This window comes from Agelaius phoeniceus, chromosome 20 (assembly GCF_051311805.1).
Source record: "Agelaius phoeniceus isolate bAgePho1 chromosome 20, bAgePho1.hap1, whole genome shotgun sequence".
Lineage (NCBI taxonomy): Eukaryota > Metazoa > Chordata > Aves > Passeriformes > Icteridae > Agelaius > Agelaius phoeniceus.
This window is the reverse complement of record NC_135284.1, coordinates 8,436,779-8,461,800: the sequence shown is the minus strand read 5'-3', so window position 1 is coordinate 8,461,800 and position 25,022 is coordinate 8,436,779. Positions and strand designations below refer to the sequence as shown.

At 45.6% G+C, this 25,022-nt stretch overlaps 1 protein-coding gene across 2 annotated transcripts in view; it reads left to right on the top strand.

Annotated features, from left to right (window-relative positions):
- Positions 1 to 25,022, top strand: part of CASTOR2 (cytosolic arginine sensor for mTORC1 subunit 2) — a 123,794-nt gene that overhangs the window by 86,704 nt on the left and 12,068 nt on the right. For both annotated transcript variants that reach the window (XM_054647120.2, XM_077188793.1), the window contains one exon: positions 24,401 to 24,594. In XM_054647120.2, the coding sequence (XP_054503095.1) occupies positions 24,401 to 24,594 (194 nt within the window). The remainder of the gene's footprint in view (positions 1 to 24,400; positions 24,595 to 25,022) is intronic.

The following is a 25,022-nucleotide window of genomic DNA, read 5'->3' as shown; positions in this document are numbered from 1 at the left end:
CCAGCTTTTCCAGCAAATTTCCTCTTCCTCTGATTAATGGTTGAAGATCATAATAGCTAGGTGGCAGAAGTCCACAAAACAAGGCAGTATTCTCCATGTAATAATATATCTTAGTACATTTGTTAAGTTTTTGTATGCTATTCCTTCTCCCCTAACTGCACTACTTCAGTCCAGACCTAACACTGTCCTGCCAGCTAATTCATTTTCATGTCTTTGCTTCCTCTTTGTCCTGCTTTCTTGGGTTTTTGCTCATGTTCACAGGAGCAGCCCTGCCAGGCTGTGCTTCCACAGGGGACTGCAAGCACTGCTCTCAGCAGTGGGCTCTGCTCTGTGCTGCAATGGCTTTTAAAGCCTACAAAAGTCTCCCTGAGCTGACATAGTGCTCTCCAAGTGGCTGCGAAAAAACACATTTGTTTGTGTTTTTTCTTTCTCCACCTTCCCAGGGTTGTTTTTTTTCCTGTGTGTGACACCAGTGAAGTGCACAGCACGCTGCCTCCCCATCTAGGTAGTCCAGGGTTTGGTTTATTTATAGGTCAGGAGAGCATGAGTGGCATTTCCAGGTTTAGGGAGGTGGAAGAGAGAAACAACAGAAGGGAGCAGCTTGCTAGCAAAGAAGAGATTATTTGTCAGATTATGTCTCTTGCTCTTCCTGGAATCAGCTCATTTGTTTTAGAGGACCAGCATGAGAAAGGCAGGGGTGCTGGGAGTGCTGTGTTTGTCAGGAAAGCTCTGTGCTGGGAGTACAGCAGCACAGAGCCCTTGCCTGAACTGGGGGTGACATGGTATGGGAGCTTGTGGTGTGCCACTGAACTGATTTTATTTCTGCCTTCAGAGGCAGTGTGCCTGCTTTGGCTCTCTTTAGGTTCACAGATAGGAAGTGTAGGAAAGGAAATATTTCTGGCTTCTGGAAACTTTCTTCTCTTTTTTTATGTAGCGCATAGTCTGGAAGCAAAAGTCTTTGTTGCTCTGCCAGTATGGCTGTTAAGAAGAAAAGATAAAAATATGCCAAAGAAGATTTTAAAGGAGCACAAACAGGCAATGATCTTACCAGATAAAAAAATCCTTCTGTTTTTCCTCAGCATCTCTTATGTAGTGCTTCTCCCCCACCCTCTTATTTTTGTCTTCTGAACTATCACTGTGAGATAGAAAAAAAAACAATATTGAGAAATTTAGTGTCTGCACAGAATCACAGCCTGTCCCTTTAAACTACAGAGAAGCCTTAGTGGAATTTCTATTCTGGGAATAGTTAATTCTGTTTGAGGTTGGGCAAGAGAGAAGCGCTCACAGGCTTAGTAGCAATATTTTTACTCCATTTGTTTTCTCTCTTAAGGATTTGCCTGCCTCATTTGATGGAAAGTGCATTTATTGATCAATCCTCCACTAAGGAGAAGATCTTGGAGAAAAAGAGGGTGAGAGAAAGAAAGAAAAACAACCAAACAAAAAGCCAAAAGACAGTATTTGTAGCAGTAGTGCTGTTATGTAATAGCCATTATGTAATGTCTGTTGGTGCCAACTAAAAATATACTGGAAGATAACTTCCAATTCATTGAAGCATTTAACTAGCATCATCCCAGGGTTTCTGGCTCTGGATTCAACCCCTTCTGCAGATGTTGCAAAGAGCTTACAAGTCCCTTAGGTAGCACAACCACCCATTCTGTCTTTTATCCTTCTTATTGTCCACTCTTGATTTCTTTCTTATAACTGGAGTTTTAGAAATGGTAAATCCCTCTTCAGGTCACCTCCCTGCATACCCCACTGACCATGCCATTGGTCCATAGAGCCTCTCTCTGTGCTTTGTTCAGCTAAGCTTTAAATGTCCATGGCAGAGCCTGGGTTTCAGGAGAAGCCGAGCGTAAAGCGTAGCAGGGATTAGATTTTGCAGCAGGCATTGAAACCTTGACAGCTTCATAGGCAGTGTTTTACAGGAGGTTGTTCTCCTGTAGCTGAGCTGCAGCTAAAGGTACCTTGCCTTCTCCATCCTTAAGCCTCCCCTTGAATGCCAGCAGGACTGCCACCATGCCCAAGTGCTCAGTGCAGCTCCAGTTGCAGAAATGAGCAGCCCAAGACACCCACAGTGGCTCTGGTGTGATGCAGACCATGGTTTGCCCTTCCTCTCTGAAGCACAGTGTCTGTGCAGAGCCTGGATTGCCATTTCCTGAGGCAGCCCAGGCTGAGCAGTGCTGCAGGATGGAAGTGCCTTGGCCAGGGCTTGAGGGCAGTGGCAGTCACACCCTACACAGGGTGGGTGTGACAGCTGTGTCACACCCATGGGGACATGACAGGCTGCTGAAAGTGACCCAAGGAGGAGCAGCAGGGAGGTGAGCCAGACATCAGCAGTGAGCTCCATCCCTGATAGAAACCCAGCAAGGTTTCTTGATTTGGACAACAAAAGTCTAAATAGTGCTGGCTGAAAAAGCCATGAGCAAAAAACCTCTTTATATCCAGGATTTCAGCCTGCACAGAGCCCTACAATATTGTAAATAACACGATGTATCACAGAATTGTGTGAGTGCTTTAATTAAAGCCTCGTGATAGGCTGGGGGAGGGTAGTAGACATGCTATCACCAGAGATGAAGCTGAGCTGTGGTTGAAGCAACTTCACACAGAGGGATTCAGAAAGTGGGGTTTAGACTCCCATCTTGAGCTGTAACTGATGTAAAGCATTGCCATTTCTGTTCTTCATTATTGAGAAGTCATAGTACTGTTTTGTACCAAGCACTGAGACTGTGCAATGGCATAAATCTAAATTCAGGTTTGTTACTGCAGTAGATACATCCTGTTAATGAACAATGTCCAAGGACACTAACAGCTCCATTGCAGGCATAACAGGTGAGGAGAGAACTGTCCAAGCCCTCCAGAATCACTGTTTCAATCCCCAAATGGGATCAGCAGGGAGTTTTATTTTTCAGAAGAGCAAAGGTTTAGTATGTCTTCAAGACTTACTTCAAGACAAGTCTTCAAGTATTTGTTTTGCATGAATTTACACAAGAAGCATCTTGCAATTGCATCCATACAAGCATTTTGTGCATCAAGCAACACATTTTGTTCTTGAAGGTGCAGAAGTTATTAGTACCTATCATAGTTATTGTTGCTGCTATTGCTTTATTACAGCATCAGAATGAAGCAAGAGTGCATGTAACTCCTAGTCAAACTCAATTTTTCTGCAGGAACAGAAACTGGGAACTGGGGTGCTTTGTGTGTGCATTGGCTACATGTCAGCTGCTATGACAAGGGCAGTTGTGTTGTGTCAAGTTTTAATAAGGGGGAAATCCTCTTAAGTAGAACTAAGATTTTATCCAAGAAGTATTTTTGTCTGCTTGCTTTTAACTGAAGCAACCTACTTTCTGCCACATGAATATGCTTCAAATCCTAGCTCCTGCTCACATGCAGGAAGCCTTTCTGCTGGAAGATGCCTATGTGTGGCAGACACTTGGAGAAGAAACAGGTAAAAGTTGTGGAAAAAAGAGGCAGTGGATTTACTGCTGCCTTGCTGGTCCAGCCAAGTACAGTTAGAGCAATACACTGAATTTGGTCCACTTCCCTTGGTGACAACAGCAGCATAATAATTGAAGACATGACCATAAATCTTTTAGTGCCAGGAAAAAGCTGGAGGTCTGAAACATTGAATAGGGAACAAGATCCACTGTCCTGCACATGCTCCCCTGTGGGAAATGCACAGGGGCAGCCAGCATGGAGCAGATCCTGGACCATTGGCTGTCCTTGGAAAGCTGGAAACCATTGCACTGGAGGTCCTCAGTGTGCTTTAATGGGGCCAGTCTGGGAGTTGGCTCTGCTGCATCATGGTTTTATATGCTCATGGGCAAGATGTGTTGAGGAAAGCATTCATTACATCCTGAATAGGCACAAATAAACCAGGGAGTACTGTATCAGTGATATTGTTGAGTGGGATTGCTATCTAAAACACTCTTTCATCTGGAAGCTCTGACCAGCTCTTTGATTGGAAATCAGCTGGGTTTGTCATTGTACCTATGTTTAAACTGTACTTTCCTTTAAATGTCTTTAGTCTACATCTTGCATTAAAAATCCACATAATTTTATGGCCAGAAGATGCCTTGGCTGTTCCTCCTGTACAATGTTTCACCACCAAATATGCCATAGCCATTAAATCACCCCCTGCAGTGACCTGCATATCTTTAAGCATTTAAATGACTTCTGTAAATTAAGCTTTTTAGGATTAGTCATCGTAGATTTGCAGCATCATTGGTGTGTTGCCAAGGACCCCAGTTTTGTCACCATGACTACTACCACAGGCTTTCTGAGAAACACAAACTGCAGGGAAGTTTATTCACGTGCCAGAATGTGAGTGAGTGAGTGATGATGTTTCACCAAGCACAGGCAGAGGAGCACCTGGGTGTTTATATCCAGGTGGGCCTCCAGAGGGGAGGAGATGCTGTTACCCTCCAGGGAAAATCACCATCTTACTTATTTCTTATATTGTCACTTGTGTGTGTTCAATAAATAGTGTGCCTGGAGAAGATTGGGAGGTGCCTGCTCTCTGAAATGCTCTTATCCTGTGGGGATTATCCCTTCCCAGGAAAGGCAGTCCTTCACCATGGGGTGTGAAGCTGCAGGAGAGCTGATCCTGTGATGAAGTAATTGAAATGATCAAATCTCCTGGTACTGCCTAGTGAGATGAAGTGTCACGTTTGGGAGATTTTTTTTTTAAACCTCAGCACTGAAAAACAGAATTCCATGGTTTTACTCCAGTGGGGAATTTACAACCCAGCTCTTCTCTGCTATTGCTTCTTTAAGTGTATGCCTACCTTGTGCAAGGGCAAGCTCCTGGCCCCTGTATTCATTTTCTTCAGGCATTTGGGAATTAAGTCTTTAGAAATACCACTGCTGGAAACTCTTAAGTTGCCATCTCTTTCAGTTTGGTGCTCTTCTGTTGTTTGAAAACCCATCCCTGTAGGTCTCCTCCACCTTCTCCCACAGTATCTCCTTCAATATCTCATGTTATATCTCCTTGGATATAACATGTATACATGAGTTTACCTGGGAGATCTTGAAGAGAATGTGCATTTGGTAGCATAATCTGGTGTATTTTTTCCTGTACTGTTGATATTCATGACTCTTTCTCATGTAGTTGTCTCTTGTTCCTCAACATCACCTGATTTGTTTCATAATGGCTCAGGACCAAAGTTGTCCTGACTGAACCTCCTGTCTTCTGGTACATGTCCTGGACTCTCCTACTGAATCCTTCAAGAAAACAGTGCCAGAAACCATCAGTTCACTGGCAGCTCATGGAAGAAGGGTCCGAGTTTTGAAATGTCTTATATGGTCCTTGGAGGGAGAAGGAAATCCAGGGCATGGTTCTTAGCTCCCTATCAGCTCTGTAGCACTTTGTTCTGCTCCAGGCAGGAGTGCTGATAAACAGGCTGCCCAGCAGCATGCTCAGTGCCAGCCAGGAGCAAAGCCCTTCTCAGAGTGTTTTTCTTCATGCATGAATCTGCCTTTTCCAGCTCATCCCATCCCACTCCCATCTCCCTCAGAGGAGCTCCTCACAGCTCTTGTAGCTGAGCATCTCTCTAAGGGTGGCTGCCCTGTCTGAATGTGGGATCCTCCCTGTGCTGTTCCACCAGCTCTTGCCTGCCAGCTTGCCATCTTGGCATCAATGCCTGAGTGGGTTTTTTTGTTTTTGAAAGAGATTCTTTGAATTCAAAACATAGCAAATTCCTGGTGGAGGCAGCTGATGGATTATGTTCTGTGAGTGCTCTGTGCCTGGGACTTGCTCTTCTGTGATCCTTCCCTGACCTTGCAGCAACAGTGCCAAAAACCTCTGTTACGGGTTACAGATCAAAAATGCATAAATAGAATGAACCAATTTGCTGGGGTCAAAAAGGGGACAAATGCTTCTGATGCCAACACACATGTGTGGCCTGAAGACAAACTGTCCTACAAGGCAGCTACTCCCTGAAAATGGGGCTGGTCAGGAGGAGAGCATAGCTGGGTGCTCATGTGTTCTCTGGAGGTGCATTGTCTAGTGATGAACACAACTACATGACATGTTTGTGTGCTAGTAGACGACCAAAACCCAACTGCTTCTTCCATTTAGGAGGTTTCCCATTTAAACCATTCTGGTTTTCTTGTATTTTGGGTTAATCTCTAATTTCCCACAAATAAGCTGTCAGGTTCTTCACCACTCCCGTTCCCCTGAACAAAACTGCTTTTGTAGGGTATTTTCACCTATGCAGTAAAGTGCTTGTTCTGAGCTCTGTGTGGGTGTTGGGGTTTAGGAGTTCTCCTTTTGCTTTTTTCTCCTAGAGAATTTTCTCCCATTTTTGTTGCTAAGAGACAATAACAACCAGGTAATTCAAAGAGACAAAAAAGTTTCCCTGGGAAGGCTGTGGCTGGCTGCCCTCTTAGCTGGGGGATTTCTCACAGAGATAAAATGAGAATTGGTCTGGAAAAGGTGGTTGGATGGAGTTTCCTGTTGCCATTATATTGCAAGAGTTCTATTGTCATTGCAAGGGTTCCATATTGCTAGAGATTGCTCCTTGATGTTTCTTGTAGGCAGCTCCTCTAGGCATTGACTCTTCCTTGTCCTTGCAGCAGCCAACTGACTCCAGTCCCCTCAGCCCACCAATCCACTCTTTTATAACACTCTTCTTATTGGCTACAGCTGTGGCCTGTTAACATCAGGCCTGTTCCCAGTCTCTAATAATTGGCTCAGCTGCAACTCTTTAGGGTGTAAGATTACTTTCTATACTACCTTTATTTACTTATGTTCTATCCCCCTACAGCTCCCAGCCCGCTCTTGTTTTCTTGGCATCCACAGGGGGACAGGCTAGGGTGGCTGTGGGGAGTCCCCACCACTGTGGGGTTCTGTCTGCTGCCTTTTTTCTACCATCAGCTCTGCTCATAAGAGCAGCCATTGTACCTTATCAACACCCTGCTTCACTAAAAAAGGGACTGTCACTGTCTGTGGGGTGCCTCAGGGGATCCCTAAGCGTGTTCAGGAGCTGGGCAGTGTTATGAATATGAACGAGGCCAAACTTTCTGTGGAGAAAGAGGTTCTTGTTTATTAAAATAGCTGCAAGGAATGGAGTACCCAGGATGAGCCCAAGCACCCACACAGCGAGCCAAAATCAGAACAGTGTGCTACCCCCAAGTGCACTAGGTTCTCCCCTGAAAACAAGGATCCAAAAAGAAGAACCTTGACCCAACCAAACTCCCCCCATTTATAGTCCCCTTCCAGTCCAGGATTGGTCCATTTTGGATCTGCATGGTGATTGCTCCATTTCCAGGCTTCTCATTGGTCTTTAACGCGTTCATTCTGGACCAATCGTTTCTGCAGGGCTTCAAATGATTGGTCAGATCTTCCATCCAATCCCTCTTCGACCTCGCCTTGCCCTGCCAGACCACTGTTCCACCAAACCCTGGACCCTTCTCCTAAAACATTCTAATCATGCCCCCCCCTTAACATAATACAATTAATATAACATAATTAATACAATATAATTGAACTATACCCTAATTTAACATAACTTAACTTTGACCTATAACAGGCAGCTGCTGCCCAGCCCCTGGTGTTTTTTCTGCCACTGCTGTGGGTTTTTGCTGCAGTGTAGCCCACACTCCTGGCCTGTGGGGACAGCAGGCAGTGACAGCTCCAGCTGCCAGCCCCTCCTGCAGCCCAGCTCCGCCATCACCGAGTGGTACCCGGGCCCGCCCCACAGCGCCCCCTGCCGGCGGGGGGGAGTCCCTGCCCTGCCCTGCCCGCCCGGAGCCAGCAGCGCCCCTGGTGGCCGTGCCCGGAACTGCACCCAGGGGAAGGTCCCTGCTCTGTGCAGCGGGACAAGGCCGGGCCGGGCCTGCGCTGCTGCTGCTGGCTTGTTTGTTATACATATTCTGTAAAAGAACTGTTGTTTCCCATGTCTTTGTTTTTTGTTTGTTATACATATTCTATAAAAGAACTGTTGTTTCCCATATCTTTGCCTGAAACCCCCTTAATTTCAAAGTTATAATAATTCGGAGGAAAAGGGGTCATGTTTTCTGTTCCAAGAAGGCTCCTGCTTTCCAGTGTCAGTCCCTTTCCATATTTGTATTTATCTTGGCTGTTCTGGAGAAACAGGGGAAAAACACTTTTCCACTTCAGAACCATCTTGACATAAGTGAATTTTGTGCCTGTTTCTTCCAAGACTGTTTGCACTGATCCCAGGGTGGAAATAAAGATGTAAAATCCTGCGCTATCATAACCCTGTTTGGGCGAACTGGCTGCCTCTAAAGTACACTGCCTGGTGTTGAAAGCATCTCATTTTTAATTACTTGTAATGTTGCTATTTTGATGGCACTTAGCACTGGATTACTCAAAAGCCTGGCAGTCTCAGGAGCACCAGTGTTATCCACAGGCAATGCAGAGAGGACTCAGGTTTTGCCAAGCCTCATCCACCTATGCAGAAGCAAGAAGAAACCTTTCTGTGTCCTGTTTGCTTCATTTTCAGCTAACTCTTCTATCCTGGTTGGTTTTATCCATGGTTTCTAGCCTGTGCTCCACCTCCATCTCTCTGTATCCTGACGAAGGAAGTGCTGTGATGAAACGTTAATGTTCAGATTCCTGCTGTGAGCAGCAGCGCTCACATCCTGCTGTGTAATGTTCCTTGTCATGGGCTGCAGTGCTCAGTGCCTGGGCCAGGCTGCCTTCCCTTCCCTTCCCTTCCCTTCCCTTCCCTTCCCTTCCCTTCCCTTCCCTTCCCTTCCCTTCCCTTCCCTTCCCTTCCCTTCCCTTCCCTTCCCTTCCCTTCCCTTCCCTTCCCTTCCCCTCTGCAGGCCTTGTCCCAGCTCTGGCTGTGCTGTGGGGAGCTGTGCTGGGCACTTCTCCTGCCTTCCCTCCCTCCCAGCATAAATACCTGGTGTGCTCTATCTCTCATGATCCTTATCAGCTCCAGCTTTGTTTACTTGCATCATTCTCTCAGTGCCTTATCAGATGAGCATGGTTTCAAAGTGTTAAGAGCATCAGCGCCTCTGCGCTGCCTCAAAGTGTTAAGAGCATCAGCAGTTTTGCAGTAGCTTGCCTTGGACTCAGACATAATAATAATAATAGAAAATTGAATAATAGAAAATTCCTGTTTGGGTAGAGATGCTTCTCTTCCGGGATTAATAATAGAAGCATGGAGACCTGTTGGAAAGGAGCAGGGTTTTCTCCTGTAGTTGATATCTGACTGTTTTATGGGTTCATGTTCAGGAGCAGTGCAGAAAGCCCCCATGTCCCATAGCAAAGGCCACATGTGCTTCCCCAGCACCTGAAGAGAAGGGGATTCCTCTTTGTCCCTGTGGCTGGGTAACAAGGCCCACCTGAGCAATGCCTCATTTCTGCTGGATGTTTGGAGATGGGATTTGTGTAAAGAAGGGCTGTGAAAGAGGTCACACTGGAACCAGCCACCATCATCCCTGCTTTCCTCCCTCCCTCCCTCCCTCCCTCCCTCCTTCTCTGAGAGCAGCAGCAAGGCATGCTGCCTGTATGTGAGTGCTCTGTCAGCACATAGGAAAGAATGAGATCTTCCTGTTCCAAACACTGGCAGGAATCATCAGACCAGTATCTTCAAAACATCCCAAATGACAAAGGTTGTGTGCTGCTGAAGACCATGGTTGGAGATGACCACCCAGCCCCTGTGAGGATGCTCACTCCTCTGAAGGGAGCTGGTCCTGAGCCTGGTCACAGACCTGGACCAGCCCTAACCAAGCTGATGCCTGCCAGAAGTGTTGAGTGGCCAGTTTGCACCTTGTGCCCTCCCAGCTCACATGAGAGGATCTGTTTACAGAGTACTTCTGCCTTGCTTGGAGTGCTAGGTGCAGCAGAAAATAGGCTTATAGTGTAACTAGGGAGATATCTTTATTTGTAGACAGAAAAAGTGTGCTCTGCTTTCCATGTTCAGGCCATATACCCATTCCTCAGCCCCTCCAGCTCCCTCTGTCCCCCATTTGCCTGGCTGTAAAAGCATCCAACAGCCAGCACTCACACTGTAGCTTGGGCTCAGGCAGCACCAGGCGTTGAATTTTCTATCCAGAAAAATTTATTGTTATTCCTACTTGCTCTCACCCTTCCCTCACCATCTCCCTTTAAATTCCCACCCCTTGGCTTGCTGAATAATTTGAAGGTGCTAATTGCCCCGCACTGCAGCTGATCCATTGATCTGGAACACAAACAGTCTCAAGGTAATTTTCCGTCTCAGCCAGGCTGGGGCTTGCGCAAGTGCTGATGTTTGTTTCCTTGCTTTTTAATTTCCTGCAAAGAAAAGCTTTTGTGTTGCTCTCAGTAAGATTCCTGTGCCTCTGCCTCAGCCAGAGGCTGCTCTCTGAGGCCACGTGGGGCTGGAGGAAATTGGCACTAACAGTACCCGATTCTGTGGGTGGAAATGGATAATCCTGCTCTGTCATATTGTATCCCTCTATCAAAACTGTTAGCCAGTCCCCGAGGTATCAGGTGGTTTCTTTGCCCATCTTCAGTCCTGCATTTGGGACAGACTGGGAGCAGCTCAGACTCTTTGTCCAGTTATAAAAATACTTGTTTGGCTAGATGAATACTTGGAGGCAGAGGTTGCTGGGGTTGCACATCTCTGAGGATTCAGACATCCCTGTCTGTAAGAGCTGACCACAAAATCCAGCTCTGGGTCACTGCTGGCCATTGGGAAGCTCATCCTGCACAGCAGAGAGTTAATTTTCCTGGCTATTGCTTCCAGCAGCCTCAGCAGAAGCTGTGCCTTTGCAGGGTTTGATCCGAGGGGCGGGGGTGTGGGATGATGTAATGTTACCAACTCCCTGCACTGGTGGGAGGAGGTGAGGTAAAAAAAACCTCATCTGCATTCATTTCTCTCTCCAGCTTGTATGCACTGGTTTGGTTTACCTGGAAGACATGTTTTTGTGTTTTTAAATGAAATCAGTGGTTGTTTCTCTTACCCAGGGTAAGGCTGGTGTGGAGAGCAGGATGGGGTTAAAGGGAGCACTCAGAGATGCTGGCAGGGCTGCACCTGCAGGAACCCCCAGAGCAGGGGGGGATGAGCTTTGCAATCCCATCTCTGCAGGCAGTCTTGTCTGCAGGTGCTGTGTGTGTGACTAAAAACAAGGAGCAGTTGTCTACCCCTGCATCATAAGGAGGTTTTGAAAAATGTAACAACTGTCTTCCTTCAGAAAAGCAGCCCCTTCACAGAGTCAGATAAGTTGCCCATGCCTCAGACCCCTTTGGATGGAACACTGCAGGCTGAGAGGGAAGGGAAGGGAAGGGAAGGGAAGGGAAGGGAAGGGAAGGGAAGGGAAGGGAAGGGAAGGGAAGGGAAGGGAAGGGAAGGGAAGGACAGCTCTAAGGTGGCAGGTAACCAGGCAGAGGGCTGGGAAGGGGGAGAGGGAGTCACTGTCATTATTTGCAGTCCTTGCCCCTTTCCAAGCCAGCTGGTGGATCCTGTTGCTGTGGCAGGAGGGAAGGGTTCCCTCCTGCTGCCATCTCTCCCACCATGCCTTTGAAGGGGGCTGGCTGGAGTGACTCAGCCATTGTTTAAGGATTTCTTTTATAGAAAAGGAGGATCTGCCTGAGTGAGTGTGTGCAGCCCTCACAGCTGCATGCTTGGCTTTTCAGGGGTGGCACGTTGATGACACCTCAGGAATAATTTGACACCTCCCAGCCAAGGAAAGATTTTCCCAGTTCAAACACTACTGAATATCCCCTCTGTCCATCCACAATTCAGAGAAGGGGAGTAGAAAGACATCCCACAAATTGGAAACTGAGCTGCTGTGAATACTTTTCCCAGCACTACCCCAAGTCACCTGCATGCCTGGCAGTGTCAGGGATGGGAACATATCAGAGCTCAGCTGGCAGCTGGGAAGGGTCTTGGTTTTTTATGATGATGGGCTCAGATGACAGAAAGACAAGAAGTGTAATTCTTGTGGTGGTGATGGGTTGGGTAGCCAGCACTCCCAGATTTCTCTCAGACTTGTCCACAGACATGCAAATATGTCTGCACTGTCCTGAAAGTCCCTTTTGAAGTGATGTAATCATTTGGGTGGTGCAGGGGATCCATTCTGTAGTCTCAGAGCAAGGTGGGAACACCAGAGAAATGGAGCTGTAATGGATGTCTGTCATTGGACACTGTTGGAACTGCCTCTGCTGTGACTCAGGGTGCTGGGTGAGAGTTGTGTATCCAGAACATCTCCAGGAGGGAAGTCTTCTGCACACCCTCTAACTGGGCCAAGGGTAGGCAGGCATTTAGCAAAACATGATGTTTTCATGGAAAGTTAAAGACTGTTAAAAATGGCATTTCTCTCTCTTCTCCCTGCCTGGGACCTGCCTGTGGTTCTGGAGTGACCCAGGATGTGCACAGGACCCTCACTGAGGCACAACACAGGCCTGCAGCAGCACTTCAGGAGCAGCAGTCTTGTGTACCCACCAGGACACAGCTGCACCTGACTTTTCTGCTTGCTGCAACCTTCATGGCAGTCCCAGCTGAAGAACCACAGGAAGGCTTCCACAAGGCCAGGAGAAAATTACAACAGCAGCAAAACCCCTGGCAAACCCCATGCAAACACTCAGTGGATATTAAATACTTGAGCCAGGGCAGGGACAGGAATGGGCACATGAGTTCTTGTGGGTTTTCAGAGATTTGTACTGGGTGAAGCAGCTGCAGCAGGTCTGGCAGATATGTAGAAGAACTTGCCACTGCTTGGGTATTGGGTCAGTGCAGTACAGGCACAGACTCTGGGTGGTGTTTGTGGCCTCTGCCTGTGGCAGTGCAGCACTTGGTGGTTGTTGAGGTCAGCTCTTTGTCAACACAGGGATGCTGATCATTGCTTGAAGGTGGGGAAGCTGAGTTTGGAGGAATATGTGCTGATTTTAAAGGAAATACATTGTGTTTCACATGCTGAATATCTCTCTCCTGCAAGGGAAACTTGCATTGCAAACATATTATTTTCCCCTTGGGAAATTCTGGCTTTTCTTTGATCCAGCTGCTGTCCAGATGAAGACCAAAGGAGTCACTTGTTTTGGGTTTAGGTGGGAGCCTAATGAAGAAAGAGGAACTGCTTGGATTTCTGCAGCCATTGCTATTTTTCCCACTTCAGGGGGACAGGAGAGGCATGGACACCCCTCAGCTCACTGTCACAGGCACTGCTGGGGATGGCTCTGAGGTGCCACCCTGCTGCACACACAGGAGGCTTTGGGAAAGCAGCATTCAATGGAAATACCAGCACACAAGCAAAGCAGAACTGCTTCCTTCAAGTACACAAGGGTGGATGGCCAGATCACACCTCCTGAACTTTGTTTTGGCTGTTTTTGTAACACCCAGGAGCCACAATGCTCTGTGATGCCAATATTTCACATACTTATTTAGTGCAGGAGAGGAGGATTCTGGCAACCAAATATTTAATGTGAAAGGGAAGCACAGTGATGGGAGAGGATGTGATTTGCTCAAGAACACCTCACAAACTAGTGACAGAGTAGGACAGGTAAATCAGTAATAAGCCAAAAAAAATGCTTATAATGTATTGTAATTAAGTAAAATAAATAGTGGGTTTCTGATTGTAACAGCACAAATTATAACATCTGTATTGTCTCACCCTTTACCTGAGACTGAAAATAGAATAAAAGTTTTTAAAATGCCTCTCAGTTACCCCATCTCTAAGTCAAAAAAGGGCTTAATCCAACAGTTCTTGTGGGGCCACACCACAGTTACAGACTCACAGCATCCATTTGCAGCCATTGCCACTGCCCCAACATTCCTGCATGTGGATTGTCTCTGTCTGGCAGGGACAAGGCACCTGTGAAACAGCCTGCAGCTCTACTTAACATCAAGCCAGAATCCAGCTGGGCAAGCAATATAAAAAGTCTGGAAGGAATAGAAAAAATCTGCACAGAAATGGTGCATTTATGAATGCAGCACATTTCTTGCCTCTGCTTCCTACAGTCAGAAAGAGCAGCAGAGTATTAATCTGGCTATTGCTGCTTTTTGCTTTCACAACACACTCCAGCAATAACATTCACTGTATTTTAGCTCTCCTCCAGAAATGGGCTTTTCAGTTTCCTCTGCTTGCTTGTATTCAGGCAGGAGAGAGATCCTGAGCAGCTTATATTAGGTAAAAGTCACTACTTTGTCCAGTCCCAGTGGTGTGCCAGGCATATTGGATTCTGGAGCTATCCCAAATTCATGTCTGCACCCTCAACTGAGGAGCAGGGATGGGGATGAGCAGGGAACTCCAGAGGTGTAAATAGATCAGTCAGCCACATGGCGTCATCTCTGCTCTGTGCAAATATAGCTGAGGACATGCTGAGCAGAAAAAATCATCTCAATCAGCACATGCTCCTTTGCCAGCTCTGGAACCAGCATCAGTACACTCCCACTTCTGCTGCTTGTAGCAGATTAGCTACTAAACTTTCTAGGACAGTGCCACACCTCAGGATCTACCTCATCCCATTCCTCAAAATCTGTGGAGGCTGTGTGTCCATGCCAGCAGAGGTGAGGATTCTGTAACATCTGCTGAGAAAGTGGTGCCTGTGTTCCCAGATAGGTCAAGAGAAGCAGCTCCACAGTGTCCTCCTCCTTCATCCCAGGACACAGACATTGTACCTGGGATGTCTTTGTAGCTGTACCATTAGTGGTAAAAATACAGATTTCTCCATCTTTGAACGTGACACCTCCAGTGCTTTCATGTCAGACTTTCCTGTCTCATGCAGATATGTGGGCTGATGTATAACAGTGGAGAAGCTTTACAGCAGTGTAGTCTCTCTTCCCTAAATTTTTTTATAAAGCCCTTGCTCAGGAGCTGCTGGATCATAGTGGCTGCAGAAATAGTTGTGATGGTCGATGGGACAGTTTAGAAGTAGGTACTTTACATTAAAGGTTTCAGAATATTCACTTGCCCCTGCAGATTGTTTGTATGGACAGTGAAGCTGATACAGTGGCTGCTGTAGCTGCTGAGGTGGCTGTAAATACCCAGGATTAAATCCCTTGATGTGTCTAGTTAGGAGTCATTTCTCTCTCTTTGAGAACAGGGCTTGAAAAAAATTCCCTGGGTGACCTCAGTGCTCTTTGAAGCAGATTTTTGAGTCTACTAATTTTTATAAAATAAAGGTGGGATGAATGTGGTTATCATTTCTCTCCAGTAATGGGCTTAGAGGACTCCCTTGTATGTGACTGTGACAGTGGTTTCCATTAAATGGACATAGGACCCAGAGTACATCTGTAATTCCCTGTGTGTGTAATTTGTCCTATTCACATGAATAGTTGAAATTTCAAGCTGGTTATTGTACTGGGTAGAGCTTGTATTGAATTGTCAGGGCAACATGAGGAAATTGCACTGGGTACATTCACCCATTCTAGTGTAATCCATAAATAGCCTTTAGAGTTAATTACTCCATAAATTGAAAGAAAATCTGTAACAGCAGGCAAGGAGCAGTACAAGATAAATGTCATGCAAGAAGTGAGGGAAGATGCACTGCTTGAAATTGCTTTGGGAACACTCCTAGGAGCTGTGGGTTTGGGGAGGGCTGGGCTGCACTGGAGGCAGCTGCTCAGAGCTCACAGAGTGGCACTTGGACAGGCTCAGGGTGCTGGCTTTTCCCTAGAGTGAATTCTTGTTTGCTTACTTCTTCTTTTCATTTTCTTTCTCTTCCTCTGTCTTTTCTAGTCCTGATAGTGGAAATTAAGAGACCTTTGCTTTTCAAACCTACCTGATTATCCCTGGAATAGCACTAGCACAAACAGCTGCCTCCCTTGGAGACAAAGCAAAGATGCTCAGAGAGGTCAGAACAAAACTTCCAGTTCCTCCCATTCTAAGCTGGTTTTAGACATTCAGATCATTGTGCAGGAATTTTCCATGCTGCTTTGTTAGCTGTGAAATGCTTCAGTTGTGGGATGTATATAAACCTCTGCTGAACAGGTCAGCTGGTTCTTGAGAGCAAGGTTTAGAAGAAATAGGGGGTTTGTACCTACTTTTTGGGTAGGAAACTGAGGCACAGAAACATTGAGGCCAGATAGATAAAATGTCAAGCTGTTACTTCCTCACTGCAGAGTGTGTGAGTTTATGAACTTAACAATGTTCTTTTGACAGTTGTGTGAGTGGGATAAAAGCTAAATAGGAAAATGAGATGACAGGTTTCACAGCTTCCCTGTTGAGGGTATTTGGAATAAAAAAACCCTCTCTGTTTTGCATGCTCTGTTAGGAGAAAGTGTCAGAAACATACAGTTAGAGGTGGCAAGGTTCCCTGGCTGTGGATCCAGTCCTGCAGAGATGCCCAGGTGCATCAGGAGCAAATCTGAGATGCACAAAGAGCAACAAAAGACACAGAAATTAAAGTTTGAGTCTACTAATCTTTATAAAATAAAGAATGTGTTTGTCTTTCTCTCCAGCAAAGGGCTTAGAGGACTCCCTTGTCTTCTGTCCCTGTGATCCTGGTGAAACCTGCTGTCACATTTGCTGGTAGCACTTGTTACCCAATGAAGGTGTGGAGCTTTAAAAATCCCTGCTGTGCCCTGGGTGTCTCAGTGCTGGCCCTGTGTGTGAGCACCCTGCAGGCAGAGCTGTGCTGCTGGAGGCACTGCACTCCTCCTGGCTCAGGTCATGTTTGCAGGGCAAAATCCTGTCCCTGCCTCTGGCACAGCCTCTTGTACTGCCCAGAGAGGTGGTGGATGCCCCATCCCTGGGCACAGGCAAGGCTTGGTTGGACAGGGCTTGGAGCAAACTGCTCTGGTTGGAGACATCTCTACCTGTTGGAACCCTGAGAATTTTAAACTTTCTGTGCTTGAAGGCACAGACCCACAAGAGAACACTGCATTTGACCTGAGGCTGTGGAGAAGGCTTCCAAAATTTAGTGATAGTACTGAGATTATGGGTGTGGAGTTGGTTAGAAGTGTGTAATATCACAGGGTGGAAAACTTAGAGTTTGGGGTAGAAATAAATATGAAGCAAGATGGAGGTTTTAGGGTGGAGGCAGGTTGTTCTTCTTTACCTTTTTCTTTCTCCTTCTTCACTTTCTTCTTCCTTCTTCTTCATGGGTTTGGGTGATGTTTTGTAACTGGGCAGAAAGGTCTGCATTGCAGGCTTCCAGGGATCAGTTATTGGATTAAAAGGGAAAATAATCTAGGTGTCCTTTCTTAATTGGATGGTTTAGTCTTAAAAGACCTTGGAACAAGAGATTGTTGGCCATTTTGTGCCTTGCTCATGAAAGGCTGCCAAACTCAGGGTTGTGAGGCTGTTTCACTGATAAGAAATAATAAACACCTGAGTGTGAACATGAACTATCATCCCAAGGGCCTTCAATCCTGACCCAGAGAAACCAATATCTGCCCATTGCAGGAAGGTTGCTCTGGATGATTTGTGAAAGTCCCTTCACACCCAAACCATTCTGTGATCACCTCCAGTATTGTCCTCTGAGGAAGGTGACAGCTGACCAAACCATTAGCATAAATGGAAAAAATAGCAAAAGCTGCTTGGTCATGGATGTGCTGACTTTTCCCCAGAATGGTCTCAAGCTTGTTGGCATGTGAGATGATTTCAGCTGGATTGGAGCTGTGGGATTTTCTTCTCCCTCCTGTGCACATAAGCAATAACTTTTTGGACCTAATAATAATTTCCTCAGCTCACAGCTGTGATGAGCTTCATCTTGCTTGGTTTGTGCTTAGATCCTAAGTCCCTTGGTGTGGGAGTGCTCTGTGGCACTCACATCAAACTCTCCCCAAGGGCTTTCTACCTCTCTCTGCTGCAAACTGCCCGTGGGATCTTGCTTACAATTGATGTGGCAGCAAAAATCTCTGCTCACAGTTATTAAGTGTAAAGCTAGCAGCCTGTGTTTTCAGGGCCAAAAGAGAGGCTATTTGCATCCTCTGGGGAGTCCTGATTTGCAGTGTCACATCCCCAGGATGTTTATGCTGCCCTGGGGGCTCCTGTGGAGGAAGCACAGTGCTGGATCACTGCCTTGTCCATGCAGCAGAGCAAAGTGTTGGTGGCCACCAGTTGTTGTGGTGTTTGAGGGTCCCCAGGACAAGGTGAGAGATGAGAATTGGCTCCAAGTTCTCAGAAGGCTGATATTATATTATATTATATTATATTATATTATATTATATTATATTATATTATATTATATTATATTATATTATATTATATTATATTATATTATATTATATTTATATATAGTATATATAAACTATATATAATATATATAAAATATTATATATAAAATATTATATATAAAATATTATATATAAAATAATATATAGAATATAATATATATAATAAACTATATATATAGTTTATTATAGTATAATATATTTTAATTATTTATATTATATTATATTATATTATATTATATTATATTATATTATATTATATTATATTATATTATATTATATTATATTATTATATTAGAAAGAGAAAGGCTACATCAGAAGGCTAGACAAGAATCATAATCAAAACCTGTGACAGACTCCGAGAGTCTGACACTGCTGGCTGTGATTGCCCATTAATTAAAAACAATTCACATGGAACCAATCAAAGATGCTCCTGTTGGTAAACCATCTCCAGACCACATTCCAAGCAATCAGATAATTATTGTTTACATTGCTTTTCTGAGGCTTCTCAGGAGAAAATCCTGGTGAAGGGACTTTTCATAAACTATGTCAGTGACAGCAAAGCATTCTGCAGGAAGCACTTCCAGAGTAGGAAGGAGCAGAACACACAAAGCTACCCATTGGACCAGCTTTTAGAGCTCTTTCTGGATTTTAGCACACTATGAAAACTGATAGATAAATAAATATCTTTATCCTGCTTTAACCTCTTTCACACAGCTTCCTGAAAGTGAGAAACAGAGTACTCAATTGCACAACATGAAAGGAATATTCACTTTGCCTGATTTCTCAAAAGAAACGAGATTCAGGTGTTGTCCTCCACCCACTCTCCCCTCAGGATTTTGAGCTCATATGGCCAGTTTCCACAGTGCCTGAAAGAATAAAAATTTCCTGAAATGTTTCCTGAGCAGAGATACCCAGGTCAAACGTGTGTTTTATGCAGATCTCAGGGGAAACACAGCAATGGGTGCTGGCAGGGGCCCTGGGCATGCAGCTCCCTGCTGATGGCTGGGCATGGCACCCACCATGCACCCCATGGCCTCTCCTCCAGCGTGGTGCTGCTGACAGACAGCTTGGAAAGGTGCCTGGGCTTTGGATCAGGCTTTACAGCCTCAGATAATCCCTCACTTCGTTTGAAGATGGGATTTTAAAACTGCAGAGCAATGTGGGGAGTGGGAAGAGAAGCCTTTAATGAACATAAAGATCCTATTGAATATATATATATATGTACATATAAACTGTGTTGCCACTTGGTGGCATTGGGCAACAGCTCTCCTAGTTCATCATGACTTTTGCAGTTGGCAGCATTTATATTTTTAATGACTTACTACTGGGGTCCTGTTATTGCAGGAGCCTTTTTCTCTATCTTTTTAGTGCAAGCTAGGCTCTCCCTGCCATTTTTGCAGAGGGAAACTATAAAAGGTGAAATAATTACAGTGTAAGGTTTCTAAAGCCAGAACACTGATCAGAAAGTCCACAATATTTTTTAATTTCATTATTTCTTAATATTTGGAGTTAACTGTGGCTGGAAACATAAGTCTCATAATGATGAATCAAATGAGCAATTGGTTCATTCAGAGTACCAGAAGAAACCAGGGAGTAGCACATCACTCAGAGCACTCTGCTATAATGTAAAGTTTGTGTACTGAGTGAAGATAAGTGCTGAGGAGATGATCCAACATGCCACACCAAAGGAAGAAACCAGCTGAGGGTCTTCATTTCTCTCCAAGCACTGTGATAAATCCATGATTTATCTACAGTTTCACTTAGAAGCTGAGAGGTGTCTGATTGCTGTAAAGTTGGAAGAGTCCACAGAAAACAATTCAGAGTATCTTTGTGGGGGAAAGGGAGTTAGCAGGGTGTAGCACAGGACTCACCCAGCTATTGGTGTGGGTAGGTGAAATTCATTTCTGTTGTGGAACTGTGCATTTTTCCAGTTATTTCCCCCTTAGCTATAACCTTATCATGAGAAATATGAATCCATTTAAACTAGGTACAGAAAAGGAAAAAAGTTCTGGTGGTGTTTTGTCCTTTCTCTGAGCATTTTGCACATTTCCCAGTGTTCTTTTGGAGAGGTAGGGCTCTCTCCCAGTGCTGTGCCTCCTGCTATGCAGGGTGTTTGAAACTGAGGGGTCTTCAGGGTAGAAAATGTAGGCAGAAAGAATTTTGGTTTTTTAATGTTGTGCAAAGTGACTCTGGTCAGGGTTGTAAACCTGGGTATCTTCCTTCCCTGCTCTCTGTGACTTCTTTGGCTCAAAGACCCACGAGCTGGAATCTCACCATCATCCCAGCATCCTCCCAAGGATATTTTAGGAGCAGCAGCTCACAGTATTTACAGCATTGCATAATGCTCCAGCAACAGCAATTCAATCCTATTTGGGATTCAGCCAATGTTTGTTGTCCTCCTTGGAAATGGTATTGATTATTGGAGCTCAGGAGCCAATTATGGCCACTGTGATCCTCACCACCTCACACCCCAGGGTGATGTGCTGGGGACACTGCACAGACAGTGAGGCTCTGGGCAGGCTCCATGCCTTGTACATCATCTGTGCTGTGAATAAGCAGTTACATGCTAAATGTTATTTGACATGCTGGCTGGGTTTTGTTTGCACAAGGGCTGGGATTAGTTTGGTACCTGTGCCAGTGGAGAGCAGCCCCACAGGCTTTTGGAGACCAGCAGCACTTGGTTCCCAGTGTTGCATTGCCAGGGAAAATCATCCTGGACTATCACACTGATCATTTTTTGTTGAGGCTGGTGGTGTTCCATGCCAGAGACCATGGATGGAATAACAGCTTGAGTCTGGGATCCTGCTCTTCCAGACTGTGGTAGTTGTCTTGTTGGGCACAAAATGATGGTCATGGAGCCTGCAGGCAGCTGAGCTGCTCCTGGTGCCTTCTGCAGAGCCTTACACAGCAAAACCAGAACAATCTTAAGGCTTCATCCCAATGAAAGATGAAAATGAAAACCCTGATTATAATAAACAAAGCCCAGATCTCTGACCTTTTAGAGGTCTTTCTCAGGCAGAGTTGAGATGTCCCCCATGGTCAGAAGTGGGAGTGGCTGCACTCTGATAAACCAGTTGCAAGAGGATCTTGAGAGCCCAGCAGAGAGATTTCTGCCCAATGGAAGGACAAGGGATGTGGCCATGCTGAAGCTGTGGGGATCTGGAGCTCTGTTCTCCTGTGGGTAAAGTGCTGGTGATGGTGAGTTGGTACTGCAATGTGGGCAATTCCTCCTTTTTTTTTTGTTGCTCTTTATTTGTTACCTTATTCTGCCTGAGTCTCTGCTAATGTTACAGCTGGTGTTCTCAGCTCTCTTTGGGTTTACACCATTCAACAGCTTCCTGGGCAAAGCACCCTCCCACAGGGCTTATTTAATGCTATTTAGATGAATTTGTTGACCCTTCAGCCTAGGTTTGTTTCATTTAAATTTAGGCTGTACTTTTCTACCTGGCTGCCTAATGGAAACAGTGTCCAAAATTGGTATTTCAATCACTTCCTATATATTTTTCCAAGTTAATTGAATCATGAGAAGCAGGTTACTTAGGCAAATGCAATGGCCCTTGTCATACTTCCTAGGGCCTGTTAAACACATAAACCCAGAAATTATTAACACTTCCCAGGAGTTACAAGTACAATGAGCAAATCAAGCCTTCCTTCCCCCTGAGGAAGAGCTTGGTGAGGTCTTCTTGGGGCAGCTCATCCAGCACAGCTGCTGCTGGACTGGAATGGGATAATGCCTCTGTCCACCACAAAATACTGCATCTTCCATCACATCCCTGGCCCAAAATTGTGTTTAAACTGGTATTTAATGAATGCAGTCCTTATCACCTGTACAAAGCAGGAATATCATCTCCTCTGTGTATAGAGCAGGGAATGAGCTGTGATCTTGCTGCCAGGAGTGAGTTATTAGTGGGCTTGGGCACACCTGGATGTGCCTGCTGCAGGTGGGATCACTTGGTGAGAACAGGCACCCCTGGCACATTTGTAGCTCAGCAGAAGTTGTTTTGAGCTCCAGCTTCTCCATGCCAGGTGATGCAGAAAGCTTGGATTTGGAGGTGCTTTTCTGATGCAAAAAGCTGATGAGAAAATGGTATTTTGCTGCAATAATTTGCTTCAAGCACCTTGCACAGATCTCTCTGACATAACATGCTGTTGGTTAATGCACAAACTTACCTCCTCTCCCTGGTGTCTAGTTTTCATTCCACATAAGCTCTGATTATTAAAAAAGAAACATTGGCTTATGAAGCTGAACATCAAAATGCAGAAGCAGAACCTTCAGTGTCCCCACTGTTTGCAGTGTGTATGCTCAGGGTTGTTTTCATGCTACACACAACTGAGGCTATTGAAGAGAGCAAAATGTGTTTGTTATTCAGATCATTTGGGGTTTTCAGTGCTGGCAGTGTCTCAGGGAAGGGATACCTGAGGATTCAGGGTGAGGTTAGGAATTTATGACAGGGTGTCTGGGGCTGGACAGAAACAGCTCCCAAAGGTCTCATTGAAGGAGAAAGAAAGGCTGGAAGACCCAGGAATGTGTGGACATGGAGACATGCAAGCACTTGCCTAAAGTGCCAGAGTGCTACTGCAGGAGCAGCAGTGCTGTGTTCTGTGCTTTTGGACTCCTGGGCTGCATCTCACCTCTGAGCTGATGCAGCCTCCCCTGCTCATCTGCTGTGTCCTTGCTGGCTGGATCTGCATCTGAGATCAGGTTCCTTACCCCAAGTAGATTTAGCTGAGATTATGCATTTGTTAGTCTGGATCTGAACTGTTTGTTTCTATAATTCACCCCAAAAAAAATCAAAAACCCAGAGAATCCTAGAGCAGTTTATGCCTTCATTCCAGAGTCTGCATCTGGTTTTCTGGGCTGTTAATACATTAAGGGCTTTTTAAAACAGTTAATAACTTGTATTAAATTGTTTAGCTGCAGATTTTTAACTACTTGACCACAACCGATTAGAAGCAAGTGGAATGGGATTATTCTTAGTATTTTCCATTTCCAAAGTAATTTGCATTATCTTTGCATTATTATTGCTTACTTTGTAATCCCTAGTATATGTGTTACACCCTCCATCCCTTGCAGGGCTGTGTGGTGGTGGTTCTGCTTTAGAGATGGAGGCAGGAGCCCAGAGATGCACAGGGTGCCTGCTCTGCATCTTCAAAGACCAGGAACAGTGCCCAGGCTGCTCTGCCAACCTCCATCTCCAGTCCAGGAGAACAAAATTTAGGTTTAGATTAGAGTGGGAAAATGGAAATAAAGGAGGCCAGAACAGCTTGAGTAAAATGTTTGGAGAAACTGTATGATAGAGATTTAAGTCCAAGACCACTGTGGTGCTTTGAAAGTAAACCAGCTGGAGAATCCCCATGGAATTACCTTGAGAGAGATTTCAGGTTGGAGTTACAATTTAATAGAAAGATTGCAATAAATGCAATGATACACAGAAGATTGGCACAAAGTCAGAGTACAGCCTGGCACCCTGTTGGTCAGGGTGCTGATCACAGTCCTGTCAAATGATGGCTGCAGTCAGATGCCATGGTCCTGTGGAAGTTCTGCTCCTCCTCTGGATCCATCCAGTGGTGGTGGTGATGTTGAGATTCTATAGCTCAGGTTCAGGCAGGAATGCTCAGTACCTCCCCCAGGGTGGGGAGCTTCACAATGGAATGATGTAATAATGTGAGTCATAGGATATTTTGGGGATTTCTTGATGGTCAAAGTTACAACTCCTGTTCTGGTGGTGCCCATTATGGTCCATTAGCAGAGATTCCCCCCTTCAGGTTGGGTGTGACTGTGCTGGTGCTTCCCCAAAGGGGAGTTATCACAGCTGAGTCATTGGTGTGAAGAAGAAACACTACCCTGCCTTATCTAATTGAATACCCAGCTTGTGGCCTGGGGTGTCAGGTGTGGGATGGGCAGCTCCTGCAAGCGACCTATAATGAACAGTTTGTCAGGAATGATGTGGAGGGGAGTAGAATACACAGATTGTTTAAACCCACATTGGCACTCTCCTTTTGTAACCACACAACCACCACAGGCTGTTTCCACTTGGGAAGGTCAACAGAATTGGTCTCTGGCATCCAAGTGAATTGCTGAGTCCTGCAGTTCCCTGTGCTGTCCTTGATAATTGTGTGAATCCTGCCATGGAAATTCATGTGATCAGTACATGAAGGAGTGTCACAGTATGAACCTGTGGAGCAGCTTGGGAGGGCCAGGAGGTTGGGATAAGGGGGCTCATCTCACTCCTTGCACTGAGGTGTGTGCTAAGCACATACTGGCACATGGTGGACCTGGCTCTCTCTGCCTCTAAAACAAACCTCTGTCCTCCCTTCTGTCTCTGCAGAGCTTCCTTCCTCGGAACACTTGAGCGTGGCCGATGCAACGTGGCTTGCCCTCAACGTGGTGTCTGGTGGAGGTGGCTTCTCCAGCTCCCAGCCCATCGGAGTGACCAAAATTGCCAAGTCAGTCATAGCACCCCTAGCTGACCAAAACATCTCAGTGTTTATGCTCTCCACCTATCAGACGGACTTCATCCTGGTAAGGGGACATGAGGGGACCAGGCAGAGTTATTGAAAAACTCAGTTGTGCAATTCTGGGAACAAGTTGTCTGTCAACTGACAATTGACAATTGACAATTGTCAGACTTGACAATTCTGTCAAGTTGTCTGGGAGTGGCAGAAGTACCAAACTCTGCTTTCCCCAGAGCTCTGTTCCTTGTAGTTAGGCCCTCTGACATCTCAGGAGCTTTTGCCATGAGATGAAGCATTTGTTGTCATGGGTTGTCTGGTGTCTAATGAGTGCTGAGCCCACACAGCAGTGTCTCCTGAAATGGGAGATACTGGTAGCACTTCCCACCATCACTCAGACATTGGTTTTCTGAAAGTGAGAGGAATATAGTGTCTGCTGTCAGGTTGGCTGGTGATGGCCAAGAGGCCCCAAAGTTGTTTTGGTTATAGACAGACAGA